Source organism: Tenrec ecaudatus, chromosome 15, assembly GCF_050624435.1.
Source record: "Tenrec ecaudatus isolate mTenEca1 chromosome 15, mTenEca1.hap1, whole genome shotgun sequence".
NCBI lineage: Eukaryota > Metazoa > Chordata > Mammalia > Afrosoricida > Tenrecidae > Tenrec > Tenrec ecaudatus.
In genome coordinates, this window is record NC_134544.1 from 42,398,707 (window position 1) to 42,423,151 (window position 24,445).

At 42.3% G+C, this 24,445-nt stretch overlaps 1 protein-coding gene across 1 annotated transcript in view; it reads right to left on the reverse strand.

Annotated features, from left to right (window-relative positions):
• Window positions 1-24,445, reverse strand: part of ASXL3 (ASXL transcriptional regulator 3) — a 205,530-nt gene that overhangs the window by 92,854 nt on the left and 88,231 nt on the right. The window contains exon 5 of the mRNA XM_075532834.1: window positions 10,462-10,583. Within this exon, the coding sequence (XP_075388949.1) occupies window positions 10,462-10,583 (122 nt within the window). The remainder of the gene's footprint in view (window positions 1-10,461; window positions 10,584-24,445) is intronic.

The following is a 24,445-nucleotide window of genomic DNA, read 5'->3' on the forward strand; positions in this document are numbered from 1 at the left end:
TTAGGGGTGAGGTGGTAGAGCCAGGAAACACTCAACTAGCTCAGCAATGCTGGGTCAGCTCTCAACTGAGGCTGTGAAACAGGGCAGTGCTGTTGCGAAGACGTTGCAAGCAGGACAGCCATAGAACAGTACTGCACACCCACACCTAATGAGACACAGCCAATATTCTGTATTTAGATTATGGATCCCTCCTGCGAGATGTGCATTTGTAACGTACTGTGCTAGGCTGCTCTGTGAGCAGTGCCGATCCATATCAGCTAACATGACAATTTTTTTGTTATGCTTTGTTTTCACTATCTTACATTTCAGTGAGGAAACTGACAAGCAAGCACATAAAATAAACATGATCACTTCATACACAGACAGAGCTATAAAAACAGAAACCAATGTAATGAGGCAGCCTAATTGAGGTGGGAGAACCACTAACATTAGGTTGGGAGTGCAGAAAAGGCCTCTCTTGGGAGGCCATGATGAAGTTGGGAACAAAATGATAAGAAGCAGCCAATCATATGAAGACTGTGGGGTCCCCAGGGAGTGGAGAAACTAGATCCCTGGAAGGAAGAAACGATTGGCTCCAGAGCCAAGTGGACGGCTAGGGTGGCTGGAGGAAAGGAAAGAAAGATGGCAGCGATGGGGAGGAATGAAAGACGCTGCCAGGGTGTCAACTTCAGCACACAGGGGACCAACCTCGGGCGCAACAGAACTCTCCTAGGTGTCTCCAGGACGAAATTCTGCAGGCACCGATGGTCTTACTTTTCTCCCACACATTGGCTGGTGGATTTGATTGACTGGTCTTGCAGTCTACATCACGAAGCCACCAGGACCCCTATGGAAAGGAACAGGGCTTTTACTTGGCCCATGCACCCCAGTTCTTTCCTCACCACCGTGGCGTCACCACAGGAACGCTTCCGGAGCAAAGCTTCGAGATGAAGCACAGCAAACAAAAAGCCCAGGGTGTGTGCTAACCATGAAATGCGGTTTCATTTATTTATTCAGAAAATATGGACAAGGCTCCACTGCAGGTGACACATTGCATTCCAGATCCTGGACAAGTCTCTTAACGCTTCAGGGCATTTCCAAAAGGCCCTTGCTTCAAAGCTCTAGGCACATTTTTTTGCCTCTGAGCCTTTACATTAGCAATTTCTTACGCCAGGCAGGATTTTCCTTCTAATATGTGAAAAGCTCATTTTCTCAGATACTTCATGTCTTTGTTTACAAATGTTGATTTCCCATCATATTCTCCACTCCACTCCCCTCCCTGTATTTTTTCTTCCCATAGTACTAATTAGCTTGTATACTCTCTATGGAATACAGGTCAGAAGATTCTAGATTCCATCTTTGGCTGGGCTCCCTACACACCCATTTCACCATTTGTGTGTCAGTGTGCACACACTGCTGTAGTGATGAAAGCTATGGAACTAATGGATCAAGTATTAGCAGCTTACCTGTAGTGGCCAGGTTTCAATGGATCTTCCAGCCTAAGACAGACTATGAAGAAGGACCTGGAAATCTACTTCTAAATAACTGGTCAGGGAAAAGCTTATGCATGGCAGTAGGACATGTCTGATGTAAGGCTGGGAGATGGGGCGCCAGGCGGAAAGGCACTCAGAACATCAGGGAAGAGCCTTTGTATTAGGCAGTCATATGTCAAGTCCCTGGGGGAACCCACCGGGAGGGTCAGCAGAAAGGCAAAGCCCCTCGAAATGGACCGACACCAGAGCAGCAACAATGGGCTCCCCCAGCGCGAGGGCTGCGAGACTGGTGATGCAGGACTGAGAAATGCGCCTGGCGGCTGTGCCAGGGTCTGACCTGACTCGATGTCACCTAACCGCAAGAATATACTCTACAATGTCATTTTTCTTCCCTCTCTCCTCCAAACTGACAGTAAGGGGTACATTAGGGATACTTCAGAGGCCTTTGAAGCTACACCCTTCCTTGAGGCTGGTCCCCAGGGCTTCCCTTAGCAGAGACTCTACATACCTGGGTTCCTTTCAACCAAAAAATGGCAGCTTTGGGGGGCGGGGGCTGAGGTTTTTACAAAGTCCTTCTGCTCTGTTACCTGTGTGGCACCTACTCAGGCTCCAAGCACACGGTTCAGCTTTGAGCCACTCCTGCAGAGCGCAGCTTGCTGATTTTTGTTCCCTAGTTATATTATGGGCCGACAGACTTTCCAAAGTTTCAATAGCTCCTCAAATTAAATAAATGGAAGGTATGTGTTTAACGCAGGAGGATAAGGAAGGAAAACAAAAACAAAACCATTGCCCTTATCTGCCTTTAAGTAGCTGAAGCAGAGCCCCTGAGGAGCCACTGTTTAGACAGGACTTTTCTGGACAGGCACGTCACAAGACGATGACAACTGAATTACTGGAATATTTTGTCTACAGTCATCCACTGATTTCTCCACACCATAGAAACTTGAAAACATCCGCACGTGAAGCTGCTGTTTAGCAACATATTCTCCCGGCTAAGTGTGCCCACTTTTGCAGGCAGTGTTTCGTCTTTCTGTAGCTAGTACAAAAGGCTCCTGCGCTCTTCATTTTGCACCATATAGAAATGGCGGCTTTGGCATCATTGAAAGACTCACATTGTGTTCCTTTGTTTTTTTTTTTGTTTTGACCATTTTGTGACCAAAACGAAGTACGAAAGGGGCAAGACCAGGGCTCTATGTCAATGGGGTAATGGTTCCCAAGGAGAGCCTCACAGCACACCCCTGGCTCCCTTGAATGAGCAAGTGCGCTGTCAAGATGGAAAACACATCTCTGGCCCAACTCTCATGGCCTTTTTCAAATTTCAAAACTCAGCTTTCAATTTTCCTAAATTTCTACTTCAGAACCCATAGTAATCATCATGTAGACTTCGATAACAATCTATCAAGATGAAACCTTTAGCATCCCCAAAACAGTCTCCATAACTTTCTAAGTTCACCTCTCGGCCTTTAATGTAACTTGCTTAATTTAAGCAGATCTCATGTGAAGCCACTGCTTTAACGGGGCTTTTTTTTGGAAGGCACCCAAATCAAGACCGTGACAATAGTATTCATGAGGTGCTTGCCCTGCAGCCATCCACGAAGCGCAGTCTCACGTCTGCTTATGCGTTGTTTGGGATAAAGCCAGGCGTATATCAACTGGAATAGTAGTAGCAGTACATTTTTACTTACCCTTTTACGTATATGGACAGATATACCTAACTATGTATAATTATTCCCTACTTATCAACTATCTCATTATCCACATTTTGCATCTACTATCCTATATATCTTATCAGACAATTTAGCGTATTCTTGATGTTGTCTGAAAGTAACAAATTCCAAGTTGTGAGGTGAGAGTAACACTGGCTATCATGTTGAGTATGTGACAAGAGACTGGGCCATTGTCCTTAGTGGTTTGACAGCTATGTCATGATAGAATTTGGCAATTCTGTACTGATGCAGCCATCTTCCATTTTTCACCTAACACAGATTTCCACATAATAACATGCTCTTTGGAACTTATCCATGCCAATAAGTGTGGAATGGGTGTACACGTATATAAATATGTGTATTTATATTTAATCTGGAAAGTCTCCTAGCAGCAAACAAGATGTCAGACTGCCTTTCCTAGTAAAAATCCTACCAGCCAGAATATTTCCCTCTGTGTCTTCATGCAATACAGACTTGGGAGGTAGGTGGGCATCCACCTTTCCCCTTTCTTGTAATATTCCTTTAAGGAATCTTCCAAGAATCACAAGTGAATTTTTTATATACAATCTGATAGGGATGATCAGTCTGCCCATCCCTTAGGCAGTCTCCCAGGCCTGAGTCTGGGGAATCTCTTCGCAATGGGGGATTACTTGTATCACCTCAGCTTCACCTGGGAACCTCAATGGAAATCCCAAATAGAATTTATTTGGCAAGAATCTCAATTCGAATACCCCATAACTTAGAAAATTAAAACCCATGTATTCAAGAAAATAGGCTTGGGACACGACTTATGGCAGCTGTAGAAACCGTGTCCCCCATAAGTGTGTCCCGAAAGAGGGCATGTTCTATTTTGCTGCAATGCTAGGGAACACCTTTTTTCTATTCCACACAAAGGGACTTAATTAGCTAGTCATGGCCCTCTTGATTTTCTTATAATATGGTTTTACTTTTACCTCCACATTATATAAGAAGTCTCAATTTAATAGTCTCGATTCATGTTGGGAGACACCTTCCATTGTCTCAAGCTTAACTGGCAAAGCTAATGGAAGATCTTACTGAACAATTTTATATCCCTTAAGTTCAAAGCCAGTAAGGAAGTACCATACATCAGCAAACAAGCAGGTGACGAGCATAGGTGCATTCTACTCTGAAGGAATGTAGTCTCACCTAGATGTTCTGGTGCTCACTTCACACGGTACAATTTCCAATTCTACGGCACCGGTTAGGAGCAGCACAATTGAACTTACCAAGTTTAATGTGGCCAGGAACTGTTCTTTGTGAGAGAAACGTACAGGCTTAAAAACTGGAAGCAGACTTACTTTGTAAAGCAAGCCCGCATAATGGAACAGTCTGGGAGAACTGAAGATCATGCACTCACATCAATTACAATTCTGACTTTGAGCAAAAAGGAAGAAAGAAGGAATCAAAATAGACTGGCTGAACAGGATTTCTCTAGCGATGCTGTCTGCTATTCTCATGTAAAATAGAGAGAAATCTTTAAATATTTTCTTTCCTAACCAGTTTGTCAAATAACTGAAGACATGGAAAGGTTCTCATGTCTACTCTACTGGAAGAATTAACGTGTAATTTGCATAGACAGGAATGCCTGTTTTATGTGACCGTCAATGATGCAAACCAGGGAAGCACTGAGTGCAATAAATCCTTTAGTAATACTAGGAAACCATCACACGCAAAATGCTCTACCTTCCATAATTAGAAAGCAACACCTAAGGAGTAACCGGCTCCATCAGTGCCAGCAATAGCATTGCTGCTAGCACGCTAAATGCCAACCCAGAAACGGCTTTCCTCCAACATAACTCTTGGAATTTCAGTGTTGGCCAAACATTACAGAGTTAATGCAAAATGTCAAGAATGAATCTGCTTTATCGTGGCAAGAGAGAAAACGCTTTGCTACTTTATGAATAAATTCTACTCCTTGAATAATTAATGAGGGACCCAAATAAACTAACAAAAACAACAGAGGCTAAGCCATTTCTCTTTTGAAAGAATGTGCTCAATATTAAGCTTTGCTTTTACTCTGCTATTTAACCACAAATGTAGTCCTTCTTCATTCTTCTTCAAGATCCAAGATCAAATCATTCTGTACTCTTGGAATCATTACAACTAAAATGACAGAGCAGGCAGAGGAGAAGTAACCAGGTAATAATCAGCCATCGGTTCCTCTACAGAAGCTTCTGAATAAGCTCATTATGTTTAACAAAATTTGAAAACACTACAGGAATAGAAATATATTATTCATGTAGCTACACACAGCATCGGATGTTTGATGATTACAAGGCAAAAGAGGTTTAAATATTAGGGGGCGGGGAAAATATCCTATGTCAATAGTCAAGAGGTATTATGGCTCCCATATTGCCTAGTCTGTAATTACAGTGCAATCAACAGTGTCATAAAGGAAAATGAATCCCCAGTCTGCAGCCACATGCTTTGAACAAGAATACGGTGGGGATTGGTCTTAAGATCTGGTAAATTATGCCTGCCTTATTTCTTCTCAGAAGTTTATTTTTAATGATTTTATGTTGATGATTAGAAAGCTACTGGTTTGGGGCTTTTTCCCACTTCTTTTGTTTTTCTTCCCCACCCACTTCTTCCTAAGAATTGACCCTGACTGATGTATACTTGGGACTATTGAGGCTCCACTGACTTAGAATGTATTTTGGTTAAATAGTAAGGTCTAAACTTCGGGAAATCATGCCACTGAGATATCTGTGCTAGTGCTGAACGTTAGTGGTCTGTTTTCATAAATCATTCAGAAATAGTGGCTATGTCACATACAAGTTTGTGAATTTTCTTTAACAGTGTCAAAAAGTAATCTCTTCTACTACATACCATGTGTTGAAAATCACGTTAGTTAACAGGACAGAATCTGAAATTATATTCTGGGTTCAAATACTCTCTCTAAGGGGTCTACTACCCTTGAGTGATTTTGAACATGCCATTTAACTTCTCTTACCTAGCCCATGGCTCTTCATTTTCCTTATTGCACATACTTATAGAATTTATATGATGAGTCAATGGTCTGTCACATGTAAACGCATAGTGATATGCCCAGACCATATAAAATGTAAATGTCAGTGTTCTTTTTACAGTCACCCAGCTGGCCTCGACTGGTAAATTCATGTCATATATTTCATGTATGCATATACATAGATATATATTTTAAAATGCGGAACACACACATATATGTAGACATGTATATAATATAATTACAAGTAATTCTACCTAGTCCTAGCTATTCAGCTATCCCAAAGAAAAGAAAGCTGCAGATCTGCTGAGACTGCTACAATTTAAAATGCCGCATGTTCAATTTTTGAAATGCTGTCTTAAGAAATTCAGCAATTACAGGGAATCCAGGCAAAATCCTGCAGGAGCAGCTTTTCTTGTAAATGTATTTCCAATATGAATTTGATTATTAATCAAACATCAACATATCTATTATATCAAACCATATTCTCCGAGGTAGCACCGTTCCTTTCCATCATAAGGGAGCAGATGTTAAGAAATGAATTTTAAAAACTCAGGGTATGACAGAGCCATTCAAGAAGTAATGAGGTTTCTTGAAACACTACTTAAATCTTAAGCAAACATGGGCACATCCCATGAGCACATGCCGCAACAGCAAACAAACACTAATTCAAAGTAGAGCTATGCTTAGTTAAAAAAACAAACAAACAAAAAAATGTCCAAATGACACGAGCCCAAACTAAGAAAGGAAATATAATGGTGCATATCAATATAATGATTCGAGTCTACCTTGCTCTTCAGATTCAGAAGGATTGAGCAGGCACCTGTAGGCTATACTGCCGCTATTCACATGTACAAAGGTGAGTCCAGAAATACTGCTACAAGATCATCGAAACCATTATTAAACAAAAGTATTAAGACGTGACATTATCGGTTCTCAACCTACCTGCCATCTAGACTGCATTATTTCTGAAGGTGGCCTGCCTCCCTGTCTAACCTGTCCCTACAGAATTATGATCTCTTCCATTTATATGCAACACAGAACTACAGCTTCAGCGTGATTGGGGGGCTCACATGTTGGCCCTTTTCACAGTTCTTTGAGTGTGATGAACAAATAAAAAGATTAAGGCTGTTGGGCAGAAGGGAAAGGTGTTCCAGTGGTGTACTCCAGGGCCCCCGCTTGCTGTCCTTGAAAGAATGAGCAGGGAATGGTCATGCTGGGGAGGGGGGGTCCCTTGGTGTACCTTTCTCAGCCTGTTTCCCCCCAGTGCAGTTTATATTTTCCTGAAAACTTCTTCCTAGAGCACCGATGACATGGGTGCCATACCAACGTGTGGCGAGTAAATCAGATGGTGCCCAAACGGCTTGTCTTAAAACAAGCAGCCATATAAGTATGATGTCAGATACAAGTCCACACTGAAGAAGCACACAAGACTGTGTGATTCAAGAATTGTAAATAACAGAATCTAAAACCAGAGAAGGGAACAATATTAGAGCTTAAAATTCTGAGCACTCAGTTTGCAGAAGGCTATACATAACAGGAAAACCCAAAATCCAGGGTCCTCCCCCCATGTTTTTCAATAGAAGAAATAGAGGATGTGTAAATCTAGAAACAGTAACTAGATTAATGTTTTCTTGGGGATATGGTAGGGGAGGTGGTAGGGAAATGGGTAGTTATAACAAAGAATACAAAAAAGAAGAAACTCTTCTAAAATGCATCTTGGTGATATTTGTACAACTCTCCTTGATATGATCTAATTATTGAATTATAAAAAAATAATAATAAGCAAAAATGAATTATCCCTTGGAAATCCCAAACAGCAAATGTCAGAACTGACCTCTTTGCCTTGAATCTGATAGGCTAAGCAAGGTACTGTTTGGATTGGGCCTTGCTCTTGGTTAATCCAAGACTTGTCCCTGGTTAAGACTCAGTTCATAAAACCATCTAAATTAGCTTCGATCTTCCTTACAAGTCTGATGGAAAGATCCATTTTTGAGGCGGCATCCGTGGTAATTCTACTGCCTTCTACCATTCCTGAACTTTAGCCCCAGTTTCTTCCTTCAGTGAGGCTGATAGTCTTTCCTCTCTTGGCTTTTCTCTGAGGTCTTCCCTCTCCTCCTTAAAATGTTGGCTCCATCTCGATACCGGTGTTTTCACATAGGGCAGCCTTTTCACACACTTCTTGCAAAGCTTCAATTATGGGGGGAGATGTCCACTTGAATTTGGTTAAGAATGTGACCTTAAAATCATTTGTTTCCATAGCATCATAAGCACTTCTGAGAGCACCCTAAGATGATGAGCACAAGTGTGCTACTAAAAGAACTTCTCTTCAGCCATTTATTAATTGTAGAGATAGGTTTACACACAGTTTGGTCAGAATAAACCCATTAATGTATGAACGTAGGAACTAGAATCCTGGGGGCAATATTATTTTTCCCTTACCCTACACATCCATATAGCTTTCATTTCTGAGCACACTTAGATTTCTTGAATTCCATAAGCTTCACTTCTCCAGTTTCATGTCGTTTGCTCTGTCCTGGTTAGTATTTTGTTACCCGCACTCCTATTTGGCACAGGAATGCCAGGCTCCCCATTCTAAACCATCCTTTGTCCTATCAGTTAAAAAAGAAATCTGAGCCTCAATTCAGTCTTGTTCTTTCATGCCGAGAGCTCCGCACAACGACAACGACATAAATGCTAAAAATCACCTACAAACAGCAGTGCTGCAATTCCAACCACCAAAAAGGAAACGAAACATAATATCATTTGGTACAAAAAAGGTGGTTTATTCCCTAAGAGGTGTTTGGTGTGGAGGAGAAAGGCGGTGGGGGCATCTAAGAGATGGGATGAGAGCAATAAATTTTTGATTTTCTGGGACTCTAAGGACACCGGTGGTGTAGTGGATGCAAATTGGACTTCTAACTGCAAGGTCGGCAGTTTGAAACCCCCAGCCATGCTGTGGGAGAAAGACGTGCCTTTCTACTCCTATAAAGAGTTACAGTCTTTGAAATCCACAGGGGCAGTTCTAACCTGTCCTACCGGGTCACTATGAGCCGGTATTGACTCAGTGGCAGTGAGCTTTACAAATAATTTAAAGTTCATTTTGGAAAATGTGGTGTCTTTTCCTCCTGAGTTGTACCTCTATTCCCAGGGCCTGTTTGGGATCCTTGATGAGTGATGTGCATGAGGCTAATCAAAGAAGGATCCAAATAAGGAAGACGAGAGGAAAGCAGCGAAGGAAGAAGCATACATTTGAGGGCAAACATATGATTTACCATAAATCAGTGCCCAACCCAACCACGGAATCTGTTCCTTTCGTTCCCTACACAGTTCATCATGTGCCACGGAGGCAGCAGTCGGCAACATTAGCTGAGCAATTGTCATGCACCACTCATTCCGGCACACAGAATAAATAAGATCACTCTCATGTACAAGAGCTCCTATTATCCATATTTTATAGGGGAAAAAGGATGATAGAGAGATACGAAGCGAATGACTGGCTTGCCCAGAGTCACGGAGAGAATGGCACAGATTTAAACCGCGATCTGTCAGGAGTTGAAAAGTCTCCTTAACTGCTGATGGAATGATTGGGACCAAAGAGACAGGGCCTAACAGATGACTTCTTAAAAGTCACCAAGGACAAACTTGATGCAGCACAGTTATGCTCTGACACAGGCGGAGATACTGTGAGTCACATGATTCAATGACAACTGCGATGTCATCCAGGGTCCAACCTGGTAAATATTACCTCCCTTCCATCTCAGCGCAGGACTGCCCACATTTAGATCACATATGTACCACCAAGATAATAAGAGAACGTGAACTGCCATTCAGTACCAAATAACACTCCCTCATACGATTTTTAGATATAAGTAAAATAATTCCTTTTACTTATTTGTGACTTGTTGCACACAGTAATAAGAAGCTGCCTGTAGGTTTTCTGGGACTTTTTCAGCAACTAATACATAACCACAAGATCATAAAGAAATATTTTTTTTGAAAATATGCATCTGTGGACCCAATATATTTTCCATCAATCATTTTTATAGTTTATAGACACTTTAATGTTTCCAAGAATATTTTCCCTCTTAAATTGTGTTTCCACAGGAAAAATTCTCAGCATGCCTCCTCTAGTTTTTAGCATAGATGAAAATTATTATGCTGAATGTTTTGGAAGTAGTATAACATAAATTACCGGCTGTTTCTGATCGCTAAGTTTGTTTTCATTTTACTTGATCACCAAAGCTCCCATAACCTTCTTTAGGTAGAATGGGGACCAAGAACAAGCCTGCCTTACCTGTTTCAGAGCCTTTTTGGTGTGTTGCTGAAAGGAAGACACTAACTTGCTCTGCACCGCTGTGTTCATCAGGCTGGAGTCTCGAGTGGAAGACGCTTCATCAGTTACCTGCTTTGCACAAACTAGAAACAGAGAGAGATAATGATATTACTAATTGGAATTCCTTTTTTTATATCCACTGTAATTAACTCTCTTGGAGCTGTGCTCCACTGAAAATGGATACTTAAAATAAAGCAAAAGAGCTCCGTGAAAAGAAGCATATCCCGATTTGAAGTGAGAGCAGCATTTAAGAGCCATTTGGCCACAGTTATAAGACACTGAACCCCCTCTACGTCTCTGTCTGCTCAGCCACTAGCGGGCCATCGTCCCCAAGCCATGGGGTGCATGGGGTGCTGTGTGGGCCCTTCCCCAAGCGGCAGCAGCAACACAGTGTAACACTCGGCCCAAGAGCTGGGAGTCAGCAGGTATTTCTTGAAGCCAAATGTGGGAACTGGACAATGGACATTGGTCTGCAGAAACAAATCTAAGTGAATGAAATTGGTTTCAACATCCCCAGGTCAACATGTTAGATCCTTTCTACTCAACAGGGCTGCATCGCTACACATTATGACCCACGGTGGCATGCTTAGCCACTCCTGCGGAAGAAGAAAAAATGAAATCTGAGATGACAGTTGTCTGCTCAAGACAATTATTTTCAACAAAATAGACTCAATGGTGGTGTAGTGGGCTACATGTTGGACTGCAGACCACAAGGTCGGCAGTTGAAAACACCAGAAGTGTTCTAAGAGAACGATGAGGCTGTCTACTCCCACAAAGAGTTACAGTCTCAGAAACCCACAGGGACAGGTCTACGTTGTCTTATATAGACACTCTGAGTTGTCATCGACTCAATGACAGTGAGTTTGCCTTGGTTTGCCTTGCAGATTATAATACAATTGGTCCATTGATATGCAGCCAATCAATATGGCCCTTGGAGGTGCCATGCCTTATGTAAAGTGGTGGAGAAAGGGTTTTGGAGTGGGGGGCATTCAGTGGGGGTTAGGGGGGTGAGGAGTGAAAGGGATACAATGTCAAGGTGTCCAGGAAGAAAAAGAATGTCTGGAAGCTGACTGTTGTAGCAATTGTATAATTCTGCTTGAGGTGTTTGAACTATGGAGTAATATGATATATGTATTAACTCCCAATTAACAATATATTTTTAAAATAAAGTCAGAATAAAGGGAAAATATAAAATTGAAGGATGAAAAAATAAATTAAAGGAAGAAAAAATGAAATGGAATACATAAAGATCAATATCCTAGATATTAGTGAGCTTAAATGGACTGTACTAGGCCATTTTCAATCAGATAGTCCTATGGTTGACTATTCCAGCAATGGCAATGGCTTCACATTTGCCAAAAATGACATTTCAAGATCTTAAAACTACAAAGCTTTCTGTAATATGATAATATGTATCTACATACAGGGAAATACAACAAATACAATTACCATTCAAATATACACACCAACTAACCAAAGCTAGTGATGAAAAACTTGAAAAATTTTACCACTATCTTTAATCCGTTATTGATGAAACAGAAATCAAGATGTATCGATAATTGTTGGGTATTGGAAGGCAAAAGTTGGGAAGAAAGAGGATGGAACTATAGTTGTTCTGGGCTAAAGGAAAGGTGGTCTTGGTGATAGAAATGAAGCTGGAGACTGCATGATGTCATTGTGCAGGACCAATGACTTCTTGAGAGAAAATGTGGTTTTTTTCCAACAACACAAATGATGCCTACACACATGGACATCTCCCGAGGGAATATACGGAAATCAAGTTGACGTCATCTGTGGGAAGAGACTGGTGAGAAGCTAAGTATCAGCAGATGAAATCCAACTTGGGTCTGGCTGTGGAACAGACTATATCAATTGGTGAGATGCAAGTTCAGGCTGAAACTGAACAGCAATCAAACAAGTCCATGAAAGCCGAAACAGGATCTTGAGTTCTATTCCACCTGAGTTTGAGAACATCCCCCAAACAGATTTGAAGCACTGGATGAGCTGTGTGGGTGATATAAAGAAGATCATACATGAGGAAAGCAAAATGTCTCTGAAAAGAAGGAAGGAAATAAAAGTTCAAATTGGATGTGAGAATCTCTTCTCAAACTTGTTAAGCACAGAGTAGCAAAGGCAAATGGAGAAATGATGAAGTTAAAGAAGTGAACAGAAAATTCCAACGGGTAGCTCAGGAAGATGAAGTAAAATATTATAATAAATTGTGCAAAGATCGAGATTTAGTACACCATGAAGAATAAGACGCTCACCATATCTCATACTGAAAGAATTGAACAAACATTCCAAGCCTTGAGCTACAATATTGAAAGGCTGTATAGGCAAAGCATTGAACTATGCAGGCAGGATATTAAAAGAAGAATGAATTAATACACAGAATCACTGTGCCCCAAAGCACTAGTTGATATTCAACCATCAAAAGAGGTAGCAGATGACCAACAACCAATAGTATTGAAGGAGAAGTCCAAGCTGCACTGAAAGAATGAGCCAAGAACAAGGTTCCAGGAATCAATGAAATACCAATTGAAAGGTTTCAACAAATTGATGAAGCACTGGAAGCACTCACTCATCTATTACAACTTGAAAGACAGCCGTATGGCCAATTGACTTCAAGAGATTCTTATTTGTACCCATGCCAAAGAAAGGTGACCCAACAGAATGCTCAAATAACAGAACAGTATCATTGATCTCACATGCAAGTAAAATGTTTTGGCAGGTCATCTAATGACTGCAGCACTAGATTGGCAGGAAACTGCCAGAGGTTCAGGTTGGGTTGGGAAGGCAATGTGTTAAAAGAGATGTCCTTGTGGATTTCAGATGGATCTTAACTAAAAGCAGGAATACCAGAAAGATGGTTACTTGTTTTTGTTGACTGTGCTAAGGCATTCGACTGTGTGGATCGGAGCAAACTATGGATAGCCCTGAAAAGGATGGGGATTTCTGAGCGCTTCATTGTGCTCATGCAGAACTTGTGCAATGTTCATGAGCCAGGCCTTTGAACTGAACGAGGGAATGTAGCACGGGTCAAATTCAGGAAAGGTTTGTGCCAAGGTTGTATCTTCCCACCATACTTAGTTAATCTTTATGCTGAGCAAATAACCAGAAAAACTAGATGAGATAAAGAAGAATGTGGCATTAAGATTGGGTAAGGCAACCTGCTATATGCACATGACATGACCTTGCTTGCTCAAAGTCATGAGGATGTGATGTACTTGGTGATGGAGATCAATATACTTTACGAAATATGGTAAAGAAAACAACAGTCTTCACAAATCAACAATAGATAGCATTATGATAAACAATGAAAAATTTGTCCCGGATGTCATCTTTTCTGGGTCCACAATCAGTGCTCATGGAAGCAGTAGCCAAGAAAGCAAATGAGGCACGCTTTGAGTAATTCTTATGCTCTTTTAAAGTATTGAAAAGCAAGGATGTTACTTTGAGGACTAAGGTGTGCCTACCCAAACCATGGTGTTTTCCAATGCCACATATTCATGTGAAATTTGGACACTGAATAAGGAACACTGCAGAAGCCTCAATGGACTGGAATCTGGTGCTGGCAAAGAATACTGAACGCACCATGGACTTCCCTCATAAAACCCCTTATTGCGAATCCTGCCTATGAGTTCGCTGTCACAATTGCAGTGAGTTACCAAAAGCAGAGTAGAGTGCTGCAGGAGGAATGATGGGGTCAGACTGGGAAGAGAAGAATGGCGTGGAGTGGCAGGTGTGACCCCTCTTGTGGAAACAGGGTAGACAAAGGTGGGCAGATGCGGACCCCCACATCATTGACTGTACCCATTGACTAGAGTAGGCCTTCTCTTTCACCTATTCTGTGGAGTCCAACCGAAGTCTCCTTGTCACGAGTAATTTGGAAATCCAAAGGCACCTCAGTTCTAGGGACAACCTGCAGGAGTGAGAACTCGCATTCCACCTGAATGACTAGGCTGAATACTGACAAGAGTTTACAAGTATCACAGAGGCGGGCCCTTGACCAGTCACTGTCATCAAGAGAACCGTCCCACGTGAGATTCTGAGACTGTTAACTTTTTACAGGGGTAGAAAGCTCCATATTTCTGCACGCTGATGGTTCTAAACTGCTGACCTTTCAGATCACACGCCACTGGGCAACCACGCCATACCATCAAGGCTTCCGTGAAGATGCAGGGCTGTGAAGGAGCGGTGGGGCGGTAGGGGCCTGGAGGGGCAAGTAATCAAGTCTGTTTTACACAGAAAGTACCTATATACTCGTGTATAAGCCAAGTTTTTCAGAACATCTTTAATGCTGTTTTTATTTGGATGGCTTCTACTGGAGTATATACGGTAATCAGGAAAACTAATGACCTACTGAGAAGGGGACTGAAGGGGTCAGTTGTAAATGCCAGTTGCTTTACATCTGTGATCTCATTCAATCCTTGCAGGGTCCTTCCATGACAGAAAGATATTGTCTCCAGATTGGAGAGTAAGAAAGTACACTCAGAAAGTCACTCAGCAGTGCTCATAGGTGCAACGGTACAGCAGGGCTGGGCTCTAAGACCAGGCTGGTCTAGCCCCACAGTCCAGGATCTTCCCACTTACATTGATGGAAAATTCTAAGAGGCGATGCAGAAAGTCATTGTCAAAAGAAGTTTCATCTGATTGCATCATTTTGGAGTCAATGATACAGGACAGTATTAAGATCAGGGGAAGAAATCATTTGGAACTGAACATGAAATAATTGAGACTTGTGGGTAAGTGGGATGGGCCCAAGGGATATGATGGCTAAAGTAGGAGAGAGCGAGAGTAGGCCTTGAACTAATCATCGGGGGACTTTTTTTTTTTTTTTGTAAAACTCAATGCATTACAACACTCTTCCTCCTTAAGACAATCTAAATGTTCCAGTAAAGCTACATTTTTAAATACTGCTTACATAAAACTATGGCTTCTAAATTTCTCTTCTGGAAAGGATCATGAATCTGTAACACTATTCATTCTTACCAAGAAATACTGGAAATAATGATCAGCTTGTATTCCACAAATAAACCTATTTTGAATACTAATTATATAGATCAGTGTTTCCCAGAGTGGACACTATCCCACCTGGAGGTTCTGGAACAATTGAGAAGGGACCACAAAAGCAAACACCTCCGCTTTATCCTGGATTGTGGACGATAGCACCCACATTTCTCATTATTGGGGGGGTGGTAAGGGGCATACCGAGTTATTTTTACTTTTTTTCATGAAAAGGGGGTAGTGGGTCAATTAAGTTGGGAACCTCAATATATAGTCTTCTCGTGGTTGCAGTGTGCCTCTGAAGGGTGGCAATGTGGGGAGGGGTGAGAGAGAGCACTATCTCTGCGCACACGGATGCAATACCAGGCCGGCTGAAAGAGGAAAGCGCCCATTGGCAAACGTGTCTTTTTACTTTCTGATGGTTACAGCAGTATTTCTACCTTGAAAATTGGAAAAGTACTGAGAGTTTTTAAAAACATAAAGTCAAATGCACTGCATGGAATCTTGAGAAATTTTTGGAAAATATGAGAAAGTTCCCACACACCGGACATTAAGAATCAAACTTACCAGCGATTTCCTTAGGCAAGGCTTTCATTTCTAAGTCTTTCAAAAGTAAATGTCAAAGTAGCAGCACCAAATAACAGGTCAGGGATCAGTGTATATGTAAGCAAGGGCTCACGGCCCTCGAATGTTCTGCCTGCTCCAGTAAGCAGCACACCATCAGCTGCCTTTCCCAAGGGTAGGAGTGATCTAGCTCCCAGCTCCCTCCATGCCTCGGATCTAGGACGGCACAGGACATGGGAGCACCTCTGCAGTATCAGCAGACCTGCTGCCTCTTTGGGGTTAAATTCGCCATTGCATTGTGCGATCTCACGGACAGTGACTTGCGCTCGTGCACACACAGTACTTCCAGATATGAGATTCTGGTCACTGGAGAGCCCAGAACTTCAGGTGGACAGCAGGCTCGTAGACCTGAAGTAGCAACAGGAACTACTATGAATGAAGCTTATTCTCAATTAATGGAGTTTCCTTTCACCCAACCCTGCTACCTGTATCTTATCCTTCCTCTTACACCCACAGGAAGCATCATAAGATGCTTGAAAACACCGTCAGGCATCTTCCTCCATGATCCCCTTTTCTAGAACCTTGGTCTCAATTTCCAGTTAACCCATCAAACTCTTTACCCCTAATTACTCATTTTTAATAAAATAAATATTGTACCTTAAAGGAGAATGAAATGTAACCTAGATGCTGATTGAATCCCCCAAATTGCTACCCTGGGATACTCCATAAACTTTGGACCAAAAGAAAAAACTATTACTCCCTGAAATCTTTGTGAAACCAAACAGTAAAATCCTGCAAACCGAGCCTGTTGCCTTTAGCTAAGTCCCACTGAGAGCGACTCTACAGGGCAGAGTCAACCTGCCCCATAGCATTTCCAAAGCTGTCATCGTTGTGCAAGCTGACTGTATCAGCTTTTCCCAATGAAGCAGCTAGTGGATTTCAACTGTTGACCTTTCCATTTATCCAACAAGCATTTTTACCACTGTGTCATCATGGCCTTCCGCCAAATAGCAATCTATCTTAATTAGTAGAAAATGCCTCCCATCATATTCGCTTAAAGGACTATCTATATCAGAGATAATAGACAACAGCTGGGGGTGATGGGAAGCTGGGGGTCTATGTTAATGGAGGAGGAACCATTTGGAAAATGAGGGTAAGAATGGTTGCAACACTTGAAGATCACAGTCAGTGTCACTGAATTGCACATGGAGGAAATGCTGTATGTCATTCAACAATAATGTTAAAATTTTAATAGAAGCTAAAACCCACTAAGCAGTTTTCCTGTGGAGATGGTCTTAATTTTTTTTAGAACAATTGGGCATTAAGGTAGGGATAAGGCAACATGCAATGCAATCAAAGCAGTGTGTGTGTGTGTGTGTGTGTGTGTGTGTGTGTGTGTGACAGAGAGAGAGAAAGAGAGAGAGACAGACAGACAGACACAGACAGACAGACAGACAGACAAGTGGGCAGCTCTGGTGCCACAATAGTTAAAGTATTCAATTACTAACTGAAAAACTGGTGATTCAAACCTGTCACTGGCTCCAGCGGAGAAGAAACCTAGTGATCTGCTCCCATAAAGGTTACAGTCTAGGAACCTTATCAGCAGTAGTGGTGCAGTGGGTTATGCACCAAGCTAACTACAAAACCACAAGATCAGTGATTCAAATCCCCCAGTCACTGTGAGGGGAAAGATGAGACTGTCTACTCGTGTGAAGATTTAAATTTTCAGCTATCCAAAGGGGCAGTTCTATTCTGTCCTCTACTATTAATGCAATTCAGAACTGATGGGATGGCACTGAATGAGCGACTCTGCCACATAGAGCCCCTAGGAGTTGAGATGGGCTTGACACTACTTGAGAACATGTACGTGAGCGGGGCTCAAACGTTGGGAAAATGGAATGAAAACCTAGCAGAACCTTTTTGGAAGCTCCATTGTATTTGAAGGCCTGATTGATAAGGGCTCTTATGGGAGCGAAGGAGTTGCTTCCTACACTTGGTCTCCTTAGACCACACGTGGGCGGTGGGCACGCCACACACTCACTCAGGATAGAGGTTTTATGCAGGTACATGCCGATTCACATTCTGACAAAACACACAGTTTAGACTTGTAATTATTCTTGCAGCTCTTTTAATAATAGATGTGATAAATAAATAATGAAAGGCTCCTTTTAAACAGTTGCCTGACTACTTACCTAAGGGACTGAGTTTGGCCTCTGAAATACAAGCCCAGGAAAAATGAATGTCAAAAAGAGGATCAGGGAAAAATCCCCTGTCTGTAAAATTACAACAGAAGTCAGGAAGCTGAAGAATTGGGGCAGATGTTTTATCCAATAAATATCAAACACTGACAGGCAGCTTAGGAAGGGCTATCTTCTTGGCATGTGATGTAAAATGGAAACTATCTTTTCTAACCATGTGTCCCCATGATCACAAAACACATGCCAGTACTTGCTACTCTGAGACACGGCACCTTCCCGATACTGGCTGCTCTCAGTGTGGCTGGGCGGACTGAAGACGAGAAAGCAAACCTGAGAAGTCCAGAGCTCCCCAGCTGTTTATCCTTCCAACAGAATAAAAGAGGCACAGGACAGCAACTGATATTTTGCTTGTCTAACAAAACTAGACAGGCTAATCTGCTGGTTTTAAATTTAAATACTTTAGTGAGATTCTCACCATTTCTATTTCTCTGCCTCCACTCCCACTCCTGAACCTCTACCCGCAAATATTCTATTTAGAAGCACACCAAATGGTGGAGCCTTATGAGTAACCAGAGGTGGCCTTGAAGGCTGGAAAACCAGTGGCTGTGTCCCTGCAAGGCTGTGGAGTTGGTTCTTTTTTTCAAAATTATCCAAGTGACTCTTCTCTCTCTTCATTCACCCCTCAACATAAAATGTAGGGGGACAAGACAACATGGGTTAGAGCTCTATTTGGGAAGTTCAGTGCTGGAACAAAAGAGTGGGGGGGAGGCACCATCATAATGCCAACGCCAGTCTACTGGCAGGTGCAGAGTGGCAACCCCATATGGGCTTTAGTGTTTACCTCAAGACACAAATGGATTCTATTTCTGGATTTGCATTTTGGATGCGTCTCCAACTCACACCTTGAATCTAGTCAATCTATGTCCAGGAATGTTTCCTGAACCTGCACACTTGCTGTATTTGTTGCTCTCCTTCTCTGTGTCCCTCTTCCATACCCACCTTTCTAATCTCACTAAAATCCCAAACAGCTCCTGGCTGTACAGTGGGTTTGTGTGAGGCAGCTGAGTGCAAGGTCAACAGTTTGAAACTATTAGTAACTGTGTGTGTGTGTGTGTGAGAGAGAGAGAGAGAGAGAGAGAGAGAGAGAGAGAGAGAGAGAGAGAGAGAGAGAGAGACAGAGAGACAGAGAGACAGAGAGACAGAGAGACAGAGAGAATGTTATGAGGCTTTCTACTCCAGTAGAGAGTTACAATCTCAGAAACACCCAGGGGGAGTTATACCTTGTCCATAGAAAGGGTCACTATAGTAGGATTTGACTGTGTGTCAGTGAACATTGGCTTTTTTGAGATCTGTTTTTGGGGGGACATGGGAGGGGATAGACAGACATGCTAGTCTCTTCCATACCCTTGCTTCCTTGGAAATTGGCACATGAATTTCTAACCGTTCCTGAAATACTGTTCAGTCTGCCTCAGCAGCCACAGGCTCAGCAACCCAGCAAAGATGGGTGCAGAACAGTGATTGTTAAACTAAGTTGCTGAATTTGATTTTCATTCACTTACGGAACTTAAAAAAAACCAACAATCATTTTATTGGGGCTCCTACAACTCTCGTTACAATCCATACAGCAATTGTATCTGACATATTCAGACAAATATTCCATTGTTCTTTGAACCCTTGAGATCAGCTCCTCTTATTTTCCCTCCCTCCTCCCCGACCCCCCCCCTTCATGGACCTTGATAGATTGTAGATTGTTAATTATTTCCAAATCTCACACCGAACACTGTCTCCCTTCTCCTCTGGTTTCTGTTGCTCTCCCCCTGGATAGTGGTGTGTGGTTATGTGCCATTCATTGGGACCGGTGCCCCCCTACCACCCTCTGCTCCCCTTCCCCCTACCTTTTTGGTATTGATTCCCATTCCCGTTCCTCTTCCCTAAATCTATGTATATGCTCCCGCCTAGTCTATATTGGGAAGCAGCACTGAGGTCACAATAGCAGAGGGCGGGGGGGGGGGGGGAGCAGTGAGGAGGCCTGCAGGTATCAGAGATATGTTACGTGTTCCGTGGTTACTCTACTGCACCCTAGTGGACTCATCCCCTCCCTGAGATTCCTCTATGGGGGTGGGCGGGGGGATGTTCCATTGTCCATAGATGGGCTTTGAGTTCTCCATTGCAACCTCTTCCATCCTCACCCATGCATTTTTGTATTAATGTACTGCTTGTTGTGAATCTTCTGCTGCCTGTTGCCTGGTCTTGATGACACCTCATAATTGCACCAGGTGGTGTGCTTCTACTTTGTGGGCTTGTTGCTTTGCTGTTGGATGGCCGCTTATTTATCTTCAAACCTTTAAGACCCCAGACACTGTATCTTTTAATAGCCAGGCACCATCCTCTGTCTTCACCACATTTGTTTATGCACCCATCTTGTCTTCAGCGATCATGTATATGTGTGTGGGGGGGGGGGGATGAGCATCACAAAATACCAATTTGTTAGAACAAAGTGTTCTTGTATTGAGGGAAGGTATGAGCCGAGGCCCAAGCCCCAACTGCAGCTTCACTGTATTTCCTTATAAATATATGTACATAAGCCAATACCACTATAGTTATGGATTAATGTATTTACAGACAGAAGTGGACACCTCTGTTAATCTCCCTATCTTTTCCTTTGCTTCTTAGAACTTGCCTCTGTTTTCTTTTGCCTCCTCCTGTCCCATCAACACTTTCCCCCTTCTTCTCCCTCTTAGTGCTTTCTCTCCACCAGCTTGGTGTTGCTCTAATACTCACAGGACCTCTACCCTCTCCTAGATGCTGATTCCGCGTACTTAGCTGTCCCCCTATCCATGATGTTCTCCGCTCACCACACCCTTCTCCACATCTCCTTCTTCCCCCTCTACCTTCTGGGGCCATTGTCCCCAGTGCCTTCTCCTCAGGCTTCTCGCCAATGGTCCAACCCATTTTAAAGTTAATCTTCCATTATTGTTTTTAATAAGCATTCACAAAAGGGAAGATCAAGCAACTTGTATTATGAGAAAGCTTACTTAGAGAAATGAAAATTCTTTTTTTTAAATGAAAACAAAAGCATTCTTTTAATTTTTTAATTATCCTAATCTCAATTAGAGAAAATAAATAAATAAGGAAGCTCAACCACAAATCTTCTTTTGCAAGTCAGTGGGAAGTTATATGACCTGCCTCTAATTACAAAAAGTTTTACCTTGGGTCTTGTTTTGTTTTCAGAGAAAAGCAAACAACTGTTGTTTTGCACGGTGAGATTAAAAAAAGATGAAGAAGATTTAAAGTCCACAGAAGAAAATCAAAATGCTCAAAGAAAAACCAATATTACACGGCAGCAGGCACCGCACATATCTGGATATGGTGATCATATAATCACAGCACACGAGTCATTCGGTGATTAATTGTGATAATCCCACTGAAACCCAAAGACTGTCACCTGCTATCACGGGCCCCAGGGGTCAAAAGGGTTCAGGAAGGCAAGGAGAGGGAACTTCTTTGACCAATTCGTTTCTCTCAGTTTTCCCTACAATGTCTCCTTTTCAATTTTGTGAACAATCAAACGATATACTCTCAAACCAGATCCATTTCCTAGAAAAATAAACCCAATACACTCTATGGGCTCAATAAAACATGTATGAAAAAGAATGCAGTCAAATTTGTGTGACATTTTGGAGATAACACTGACTCGTTGTTATCGTTCAAGACACATTTTAAAAGCAGGCTAGGTCTTAGAGAAGCTTATTTACTTTGAGTCTATGTATGTATTAATCATTCAGTCACTCATATGATGTTTGCAGAGCGCTCTAGTAGAAAGAGCTAGAAAAAGGCAACAGGACTCAAGGATTCATTTTTGAATGAATGGGTTCATCATTGAAGACATTTTTAAGGTTTAGAAAATAGGTGAAGACAAGTCAAAGAGTATTGCTGCAAAATCATAGAAACATATCATACAAAAATTCCAAAATAAAGAGCTATTGTTTCTCGATATATCTACCACCTAGGTTTATACATTACTGTGGGTGGTGTCTCCGTCTCTCCAATCCTTGCCCAAAGGATTTCTGGTGGCATAGTGGGTTATGTGTTCGGTTGCTAACTGCAAGGTCAGTATTTCGAAACCACCTTTAAGGAAGAAACCAGTGTCTCTGGGAGAAAGATGAAGCTTCCTACTCCTAACAGAGAGTTTTGGAAATGCACAGGGCCAGTTGGACTCTTTCCTGTACAGCCATGATGAGTCAAAAAAAACCCCTGATGGCGATGCATAGCCCTTGCCTATAGAACGTGGTGCTCCCCACTGACAGCATGTCAGACAGCAGCCCTGCCAGCCGTAGGGGACCCAAACTGCTCATTTCCAACTTTCTTTGTGTTTAAGAAACAAAATGAAGTCTGAAGTGGTAAAAAGGTGGTGAAAAATGACTTAAAGGAGTACAGGCAGCACGTCTGACCCCAAATGCAATCTTTCCTGGACTTCCATTCTTTCACAGAAAAGATAATCCCTTAATCCTGTCTGTATCTAGACTAAGGGCAGCTGCCCTTGCTCCAAACATTCCTTGTTCTAAGATAAGCATATAGTCTTTGGGGAGAAATAACTCTCCTTGCGGCCTTCAAGGAAAGTGTTCCAAGGGCATAGGATGCCAGAAAGACCAATAATGCTAGCGGACATGAACAGCAAGGAAGCAGTGCTGGCAATACAATAATGACAATGACAATATTCAGTGGTGAAATTATTTACAGAGTCTACTGACTGCTAAGAATGATCAGGGCAACACCTTCCATGAATAAAATATGCCCAGTAAGCTATACAACTGGAGCCAAGACTCTATTTCAGAACTGACTCTAGGAGCTTTGGTAGTGCTATGAAGTAAGCAGTGGGCTGCTAATGGCATGGTTGACCGTTCAAAACCAGCAGCCACCCTGAGGAAGCAAGGTGAGACCACCTGCTCCCCAAAAGATTTAAAGTCTCCCAAAAGGAAACAGAGGAAAGCTCTAAGAAGCAAGGCTATAAACAGAGGTATTAATAGAGGTATGTACTTATGTAAATACATCAAGCCATAAAAATAGAGGTATTGGCCTATGCACATATATTTATAAAGCAATATACTGAGGCTGCCCAGTCCCTCCCTCAATACAAGAACACTGTGCTGTAGTAAAATGGCATTATGTAATGCTCGGTCCCCACCCCCTGCCCTATGATCACTGAATAAAAAATGGGTACATTAGCAAATGTGGTGAAGACAGTAGATGGTGCCCAGCTATTAAAAGATAAAGTGCCTGGGGTCTTAAAGGCTTGAAGTTAAACAAGCAACCACCCAACAGTGAAGCAACAAGCTCACAAGGAAGAAGCACACCAGCCGGTTGGTCTTGAGGTATCATCGGGACCGGTAACAGGGATCAGAAGATCCATTGCAAACAAACAAACCAACAAAAATGTGTTGGTGATAATGAGGGGGGTTGGAGGGGAGACCCAAAGCCCATCTGTAGACAATGGAACATCCCCGCACAGAGGGCTTCAGGAAGGGATGAGTCAATCAGGGTGCAGAAGAGCACCAATGGAACACGCAATATACCTCTGGTTTCTTGAGACTTCCTCACCCCCCCAGTATCATGGCCCCAGTGCTGCTCCTCACTCTGGACTAGACTGGAACATGTACATAGGTATACACAAGAGGTAAAGCTCACACCCCAAGATCAGGAATGGGAAGGGGAAGAAGAGGGTACCAATCACAATGAATGGCACATAACCACATATCCCCATCCAGGGGGAAGAACAACAAAAACCAGAAGGGAAGGGAGACAGTGTTCAGTGTGAGATATGAAAATAATAACAATCTATAATCTATCAAGGGGCCACAAAAGGGGGAGGGGGAGGGAGGGACTAAACGTAGAGCTGATCTCAAGGGCTCAATAGAAAGTAAATGTCTAGAAAGGAATGAGGGCAATATATGTACAAATGTGCCTGATACAATTAATGTATGGATCGTCACAAGAGTTGTAAGAGCCCCCAATAAAATGATATTAAAAGAAAAAAATAGATCTAAAGCTTCTAAAACCCAAAAGAGTACTGACACTGTGTTTTATAAGATCAAGCTGGATGGCGCTGGGCTTTTGTTGTTCTTGTTATTGTGTGTCACAGAACCAACAAGAACTTCTTTCAGAGTTATGGAGACTAA